This window comes from Quercus lobata, chromosome 10 (assembly GCF_001633185.2).
Source record: "Quercus lobata isolate SW786 chromosome 10, ValleyOak3.0 Primary Assembly, whole genome shotgun sequence".
In the NCBI taxonomy this organism is placed as follows: Eukaryota; Viridiplantae; Streptophyta; class Magnoliopsida; order Fagales; family Fagaceae; genus Quercus; species Quercus lobata.
The window spans coordinates 55,920,102-55,929,222 of NC_044913.1; the positions used below are offsets into that span (position 1 = coordinate 55,920,102).

The following is a 9,121-nucleotide window of genomic DNA, read 5'->3' on the forward strand; positions in this document are numbered from 1 at the left end:
AAAGAAAATATTAAAAAACATATTTGCATATAAACAAGAATCATTTATATTTGCATGTTTATTATAGCTATAATCTTATTTTGCATAGTTTTACACGAACTTGATGTGGGTATTTTTGGAGTTGGTTGGGAAAATTGTAGACTTATGCCATTTCAGAGCATTCACATAAGCTTGTGCAAATTTTTTTTTTGTCTATTTTAACATAAGAACTTATTTTTTCTATTTTATACATTCACTTTTCAAAACACTACACATAAGAAATAATTTATTTTAAACTATATTTTATTAAAATATTATTTTTTTATCAATTAAGAGAAAGAGAAATGATAAAATGATTAAAAAATGAGATACATAGCTATAGTAACCATGTAAATGAAACACATAGTTTTACATGAGCTTGATGTGGGTATTTTTGGAGTTGGTTGGAAAAATTGTAGACTTATCATATTTTAGAGCATTTATATCGACTCATGCAAAAATTTGTCTAATTTAGCATATATGAATTTACTTTTTCTATTTTACACAACTATTTTTTAAAACACCCTACACTAGATTATTTATTTTACACTACATTTTATTAAAATATTATTTATTTATCAATTAAGAGAGAAAAATGAGAAAATAAGTATAAAAAAAAAAATGAAATACTTAGCTACCGTAACCATGTAAATATACGATTAATAAACAATCATTGTGGCAATTTTGCAAATTTACACATACTTAAAAATGATTGATGCGAATGATTTTAGAATTTTGCATCTAACGTGAACAAACTTAATTGTTAAAAGAAAATGTTTAGGAAAAAAACAAAAAAAAGAACAAGAGATTAAAATTTAAGAATATTCACCATATGTGACCCAATGGAAAGAACCCAGGTGTTAGAAAACAATTGGAAAGACACACGTGTTCTCTAAAGCGGGAAGCGTACTAGTCATATACTAAATAGAAGTAGTACTAAACTTGACACTATCTTACGCCTAGGTTTATAACGTTAACTATCACTCTTTGAACGCCGCCGAGACAGACAGAGAGACTCTTATTCTTCACTTGCCTCATTTTCACGCTTTATACAGGTACCTCTCTTTCTCTCTATAAATACAAACACACATTGACACAAACACATGCACACACACACTCATATTCAACACTCATGTATGACTGTCATGGATGTATCTATCTATCATATGCAGCCATGCTTTTTGACTTATTGGTAGCTTGTCTAGTATGTTCAGCTTGCTGCATTTTTTTTTCTTGTTGTTTTGGACGCTAGGTGTATGTGAATATGTCTGTGTCACTGTGTGTAGCTTGTGGTGGTTGCTAATTGTTTGTATGTTAGCTTACCCACTTCCTGAAAAAAGGCTTTATCTTTCGTATTTTGACACCTGTATGTGTTTGGTATGGTTGTTGAGGTTTGTGGATAGCGAATTGTTAATTGTTCATGGGATTCTTTTCTTGGTTGTTAATGCATGTTGTATGCTTGAAAGAAAATTATGGGGTTGGGAATTATTGGTTTTGTTTTATGTATGTAATCTTTTTTTTTTGGATATATGGTGGCAAGTTTGATATTGCTTGTACATTAAAAAATGGAAACAAGAAAATTAATGTTATTTTATGATTGGGATAATATAGTAGAACTCAAGATTAGAATTGGAATAAAAAATTTATACTTCATAGCATGATTTCCTGTATGTTGTTGGTATGAGAAGCCATTGTTATTTTCCATTATGCATAAAATTAATTCTCTTATTGATTCTGAATTAGCAACAAAATCTTGCATTCTCATACTGTGCTTTGCTGTTTTTTCTTCTCTTAAATAAGTTTTTTTTTTTTTTTTTTTTTTTTTTGGGGGGGGGGGTGGAGGGGTGGGGTGTATGGGGGAGGGGGGATTTTTACTGTGCTTATCATTTTAAGCGATACTGGATACAACATCAAAAGTAGTTTGATGGGTTTAAAATTTCATAAAATTGCTTTTACTCAGTATAATACTGGTCAAATCTTGGTTCATGCTAACTATAAAGGAAATTCTTTTCAGTGTTAGAAGAAATGAACTGAGTTTGGAAATATTGTGGTATGGGTCCTTCTCAACTATTCATGGACACTGACCTGGACATTAAACCTCACATAACAGCAAAAGTAGCACCCGATGAGGAGAAGATTAATTCCCTTAGAAACTCGGGTGGGAAGGGTTTAATTTGCAGGAATGGAGGTGCTAAAATTGAGACACAAGCTATTTTGGGTAATCAAAGTAATGCTACAAAGTTCCCTGAGGATCTTGAGGTTGATATAGTTGGAAGTACAATTAAAAGTGACATTGGATTGACTAAAAGTGAGGATCCAGATGCAACTGATTATTCTAGCTCATTTGCTGACTCCGCATCTGATATAGAGAATTGTTCTGGATTGAGTGAAGGAGAAGTGGAATCACAATTCTTTGGGGACAACGGTTTGGGTTCTTCATTTGATACATTTGGTAATACACTCCAATTAAGGTTTGTTTTAATCCCATATATTTTACCTTTTAATCTCTCTCTCTCTCTCTCTCTCCCTCCCCTTCCTCTTGCTTTCTTGGTCAAAGATAAGATGGAGTATACTGTAACCCCACAAGTCCCCACCTACCAGAGGTTGAAACCCATACCTCTACCCCAGAATGAAGAAGTATGACTACACTACAATGGCATTTTAAATTCTATTATCTTGCTTATTTGTGTATTTTGAAATGAAAAGCCTAAGATAAAAACCTTATTCATATGTTTTGGTGTATAACTGTTTATCATTTTTAAAGTTCTTTGTTGAAAATTGATGAATTGATAGTATTTAATACTCTTTAGTGAAGCTTTAGCTATTGATGAAATCAATGAATTATAGGAACTCTAATCCTAAGTTAGTTTTGGTATAATTACTTATAAAAAAAAAAGTTAGTTTTGGTATAATGTACTCTTTTCTTATTTGATAAGTAGTTTTGGATAATGACTTAATGATAAAGGAACCATAAATTGATCTAGTAAGTGATGTTGTGTTCAATTATATGAAATCAGATGACAGTACCATTGCTGGGCTGTAAATCAGGTTATTAATTATAATGGTAAATCTAATTTCAATCCTTCCATCATGTTGACACAAGCATCTTTTTGTAGGTCATAATGAGCTCATTCTTGACTAATGATATTTAACTGTATAGATGTTGCCAGTCTAAGGAATTCTATCTTCATAGATTACATTTGACCAATGGCTGTTTCTTAGATATTTTTATCCGTGAAAATTTCCAAAAATTGTAATTGTTTATATAAGCCAAATCAATCTAATACATGTCCAATGTGGGACTTCGTACACACTCTTGTCCACATGCGTTGTTGCATAATATTGGGTATTATAACCTCTCCCATTCAAATCCGTGGGTCTACATTCCGTTCCCCTAGCCATATGGCGTTACTCAGAAACACTGACAGATTCTTGTATTTACCCAATTTCTTCCAGTTCTTCAGTGAGTGTGAGTCTAGCTATCTTTTGGATATGCTAATGTCTTTGGGTCTACAATAATGTGAATAATGGAATATTATGATCTAATCATTGTTAGTTTCACTAAAATGGATGATAAATGATATGCATCTGCGATTATGTTATGTACATGCTCATCATTATCTTTTAGATGTTTTATACAATACAACTTTGTATGCTTCACTTACCCAAGAAATTACTTCCATTATAGGAAGAAGAAATTGACAAATCATTGGAGGAACTTTATACGCCCTTTGATGTGGCGTTGCAAATGGACAGAATTGAGAATCAAGGAGATGGAGTTGCAAGCGTTAAAATATGCCAGAGAGCTTGCAGCATATGACCAAAGAAAACAACCGGGATTTGATCAGTTTACCTTTGAAGGATTGGGTTCAAAGTCATTGCCATTTTCTAGTCAATGCTTCAAAAAAAAGACAATAAAGAGGAGGAAACGAAAGAGAGTTGAAGACACAACTGATTTAACATCATATATGTCAAAACATCACCTTTTCTCTTATCTTGGTACAACTTTTTCTTTAACTATAATGGTTTTGGTGCTTTGCTCTCCAACAACACTGCCAACACCCCCCCCCCCCCTCTCAAAAGAAGAAGTAAATAAATGTCAATGTGTGACGTTATGTTATATTGCAGAGCTTAAGAAGTCTGATCCAGATGGCATTTCAGTGGCTGACGATTTTGGTAATCCAGGTTAGAATTACTTCTGCACATGTTTTATCCGTCAAAAAAAGATCTACTGCACATGTATTTTGTTTGTGCTGTACAGCATGCCATGTTACCTGAATAATAAGGAAGGCAGTAAAGTATCTTAAGGATTTTTTATTCCATTTTGGTATTTTATAGACTTTGTGCGCCTTTACAAGTTTTGAGATAGAGTAGTTTAATTTTACCATCTAAATTTTAGGTAGTGCAATATTGTCAATCTTTGTCAATACGGCTAACTGCAAGTTGCTCTTTTCCATGTTCTGATGCTCGCCTTTAATTTCAGTCTAAATGATATGAATTTCTTCTGTTAATGTTGATCATTCTACTGATATGAATGTCTTTCTTCAAATGTTAACTCTGAATGCTGCTGCTTGCTGTTATCTGGGGCAGTAATCACAGATCAAAATGACCCTTGCAATGACAAATTTGGCATTAGTAATGATTGGTCATTTTTTGAGTTTAGAGACGGTGATAATTTTTTGGAGCAAGTCCTTTGGAAAATTGAATTGGTGCACTCTCGGGTTCACAAGCTGAAGAGTCAGATTGATGTGGTCATGTCCAAAAATGCTGCTAGGTTTTCTTCCTCGGAGAATTTGAGCCTTCTAGCACCTGGTGATGCACAGACCAGCTCTGCTCGTAGTCCTACATTCTCTGCTGGCAATGGAGACGCTATATCAGTGGGACCTATATATTCTCCAACTAAACATATATCAGAGTATGATCATGGAGATCTTGTTATGCCTGAAAGTGCCATTTCAAGTTATAAGGAGGCAATCCATGTTCCTGATATAATTGAAAGCACGGCTGGACTGTTGTCTGCTGCTGATGTCACCCTCCATCAGCCACAGACTGGAGATTCATGTGAAAATGTAAGCCTCATCCCCTTAACAATTATATATATAATTTGGTTTTTTTATTTTATTTTATTTAACTAGATGCTTCCTATGGTATCATACTAATTTAACTGCACGTTTTTATAAAATTCGGCCTTCTTTTTTCATTTAGCTTGAATGTTAGTATATAAAAGTTCCACTGATCCCCTTTCTAATCTTTAAATTCTGAAATTAAAGCTTTATTAAACTTACATAATACTGCTTCTATATTTTTCAGTAGCCACGTTCCTCTTACCCTCTATCTCTACCTTTCAAAAAATAAAAAATTCAGTAGCCCCAGCAGAGTATACAATTATTCCAACTACGGCAAATAGTTTCTGCTTCTAAATCTTTCTAATTGAACAAAATAACGTAGGGGTGGAAAATTTCTTGTACACTTGCTTTTTTACCATCTATGCATCTTTGATTTTTCTTTTTTAACATGTGTATCTGTGGGAGCACAAGTGTGATTGTTTCCCGAATCTAATTTGAAAACTGGCTTCTGACCTTTTCCACTTTTTCTTGGACAAATATCAAAACCTGAAGTTGTCCTTTGCAAGAATATGTATTCAATCCTTATGTTTTTTTTTTCATTGTGGTTTTCACAACACTGTTAGGTACTTAGGTCCTACTGCACTTTGTCATGCTCCTGGAAAATGCCAGCTCAAGAAATATGTTGCACTGTATTCTGCAGTAAATGGTCCACTGACATTTGTAGGCAATATTCTTGACAAAGTAATGGTATACCGTTGTATCATTTCGCACATCACCTAGGATGAAGTTGTGAGAATAACATCTCCATTAATATAATTTCCTATAATAACATCTCTATTAACAACAGCAACAGTCAAGCCTTGTAGTCCGTTTGGATTGAGGGGGAGGGAGAGGGTGTAGAGTGGAGTAGAGTAGATTTGACCCAAAATTAGTTTATTTTCAGCCAACTCTACTCTCCTCCACTCCCCCTCCTTCCCCCCCTCAATCCAAATGGACCCATAGTCCCAAATTTTTGGGATTGATTATGGATCCTCAATAGATATGTCAGGCCAGCCACGTGTGTTATTTTCTACCATTCTATTAATGTTTGTCTCTGTAGAAGCCTATTTTTATGGGTTCATGAACTCCCTTGATATGTTCAGTAAATCTTTTGTGCTGTCACATCTGTCTAATGGTAAATGATTGATCCCTTTATTATTGTGATATTTAATACCTGCAGATTGTAGATAGTGTTCTGGTACATACTGAGGCAGCTGAAGCAGAAAGGCACACTTTCAAAATGATAGGTAACCAAGCCACTGAGATGCATCAGGAACCAGAGACAGGCGAGCAAGAAAGCACCAATCTCCCTTTAATTCCAAAATCAGAACCTCTTACTGTCCCTTTAATTCCAAAATCAGAACCTCTTATCGTCCCTTTAATTCCAAAATCCGAACCTCTTACTGTAGAAAAATCTGTAGGGCCTCAGGAGCAATCAACTCTGAAAACTTGTTTAGCATCAGATGTTAATTTTCCTAAGAATAAGAGAAAGCGTGGGGAGCGCAAAGCTGGCTCAGTTGGTTGGAGCAAGAGATCGTCAGGTGAGCCTGATAGCCAGTGACTGAAAAATAATCTGAGAATCTCTGTATTTCCCATAACATGCAAATTATGGGGCTGGATAACGAATGTGTAGTGTTCTTATGTATGAACAATTTTCAGATGAATATAGCTTCAGTTTTCGTAGACCGGGAATCATGCAGTGGTTTGGACAGCTCCTCCATCAATTCTGCAGTTTTTTTTTTTTTTTTTTTTTAGAAACAGTTTCTCTTATCAGTTGGAAACTCATAATAGCACAAGACCACAATTAAAAAAAAAAAAAAAATATATATATATATATATATATATATATATATATATATAAACTACACAAATTTTAACAGGGTTGTGTAATTGGTTTTGGACCTCGTTTTTTGAAGTGGGGGTCACTAGACCAAAAAACTCATTCATCCAACAAAGATGTCAGCAGTTTTATGTTATAAGAAGCTGATTGTCTGTAAGACAATTAGTCAGCAATATTGCCGGAATTATTTGGAAGTCTGCTGGTTCTTAGGCTACACTATTGAGTACCTCAGGTTATGCAAGCTTGTTGTCATGAATTTTCTCAACCCAACTTTATGTCCAAGGTGTCCAAGCTATACCTATTAATTCAAGCAGTTCTTGAATTTCATGTAATAGTGATTGTTCTAGTTGACAAAACCCTTCTCTTTCAAATGTAAAACTCAACAACAAAAAGATTAGTAGAGTTGGGGTTAGTAACTTAGTTTCATTACAGAAATACCCAGCTGCCATGCATTGCCAAATATTCAGATTGTCTCAAAATTTTGAGATTAGTTATAGATTCTCAACAAACTAATTAAGATTGGTCGATCACAGCTATTATTTTTTATCAACCCATTCATATGAGAAATTTTACCTTTCATATGAGAAATAACTTCTGGACCGAATAAATTGGGCCAGGTGGGCTTTTTTGGCTTGGGTTCATCTCAAAACACACAATGGACTCAAGTTGATCAAGTTCACGTTGCAATGGTTCCTTTTGGCCCACACTACGTACAAAGTTGATTGATTAAAATCATGATGCTGAAGAAACGTAGGCCCGTTTCATCCAACACAGATGACTTTATTTTTACTTCGGCCCTCTTCCCTTGAGTGATGCACTGATGCTATTGACACAATTCTTTTCCCAATTTCTCAATGCATCATCAATTTCAAGGAAAAGAAAAATATAAAGGTTGCGTTTGGTATTGGCTTAAAAAACCTTAAAAAAAAAAATATTTAGCTTATTTTTGTTATTATTCAGTTTATTTTCGCTACTATTATGGGTCCCATTGTACTTTTTTGTACTATTTATGGGCTTTATTGCACTTTTTGATACTATTCATGGGTCTCACTATACTATTTCAGCTATTTTTTATTTTTATTTATAGTATTTTCAACAAAAAGTTATCAGTTTTAACTAAATAAGTTGTTCCTAAACGAACTCTAAACTTACTATTAATTTTACTGTATAAAACAAATTGGGAAAGTTGATGAGTAGTAAGTGGCTACTCCTACTTGTGTCTAAGGTAGGACCTACCTGGGTTGCATGAGTGTGGGCATGCTGGTTGGTTAATGTGGGAAAAATGAGTTTAGGCTATGATTTGCTAGACCAATCATGGTTGGACTACAAATGGTTGGTGATGTTGCTTTGTGGACTACGTAGCCGGATTTGAAAAGGTTGCCATTGGCACGGCTAAGCCCTCCACTTGGTGTGTAATGGGTCAAGATTGAATTGCTGGGCATCTGCTTGGATTGGCAAATGTGTTTTCATGGTCTATGGTGGGCTGGAACATGTGTATAAGCTGTGTACGTGTTAGGCAGGTAGCACTATCATGGTAGAGCATTTAGAAGCAATTATATGTTGGAAAAAACCCTTTTTTTTTTTTTTTTTTTTAAGAGTTATGGCGTTCATTTATGATGATAACTCATTATCATCAGACCAAGACATCAATCGATTTTTAGTGTAGGCGGGGATTAAACCTTATATCTCCTATTTAATTATTAGAGACTTTATTAGTTGAGCTAACTTGAACCCATAAAAAAAGGTCCCAAGATAGCAGGTAGTTGTTTTTTAAAGGTAGTTCTCAAATTTGTGTAGATAGTCTAGGAATAGCTTTTTTTTTTTTTTTTTTTTGGAGCAAATAGTCTAGGAATAGTTATTGGTAATTGTCATTCGATGTTAAATGGTGGGTTGTTATTGGTTTTTATGTGTGGAGAAAAAAATTATTTAAGTTGTGGATTTAAATTAGAACCAATAACAATTTATCATCTATGATTTATTGTGAACATGATTTGCTTTGTGGACTATGTAGCGGGATTTGAAAAGGTTGCCATTGGCACGGCTAAGCCCTCCACTTGGTGTGTAATGGGTCAAGATTGAATTGCTGGGCATCTGCTTGGATTGGCAAATCTGTTTTCATGGTCTATGGTGGGCTGGAACATGTGTATAAGCTGTGCAC

At 34.3% G+C, this 9,121-nt stretch overlaps 1 protein-coding gene across 3 annotated transcripts; it reads left to right on the forward strand.

Annotated features, from left to right (window-relative positions):
- Positions 1–961: 961 nt before the first annotated feature.
- LOC115965328 lies at positions 962–6,809 on the forward strand. Of its 3 annotated transcripts, none has more exons than XM_031084523.1 (6): positions 962–1,073; positions 2,033–2,489; positions 3,707–4,017; positions 4,147–4,203; positions 4,609–5,087; positions 6,304–6,809. In XM_031084523.1, the coding sequence occupies exons 2-6, from the start codon at positions 2,071–2,073 to the stop codon at positions 6,682–6,684; spliced, it is 1,647 nt and encodes a 548-aa protein (XP_030940383.1). In that variant the 5' UTR covers positions 962–1,073; positions 2,033–2,070; the 3' UTR covers positions 6,685–6,809. The 3 variants fall into 3 exon arrangements, with proteins under 3 accessions (XP_030940383.1, XP_030940382.1, XP_030940381.1); XM_031084522.1 differs by lacking the exon at positions 962–1,073 and adding an exon at positions 1,118–1,210; XM_031084521.1 differs by lacking the exon at positions 962–1,073 and adding an exon at positions 1,125–1,222.
- Positions 6,810–9,121: the final 2,312 nt, after the last annotated feature.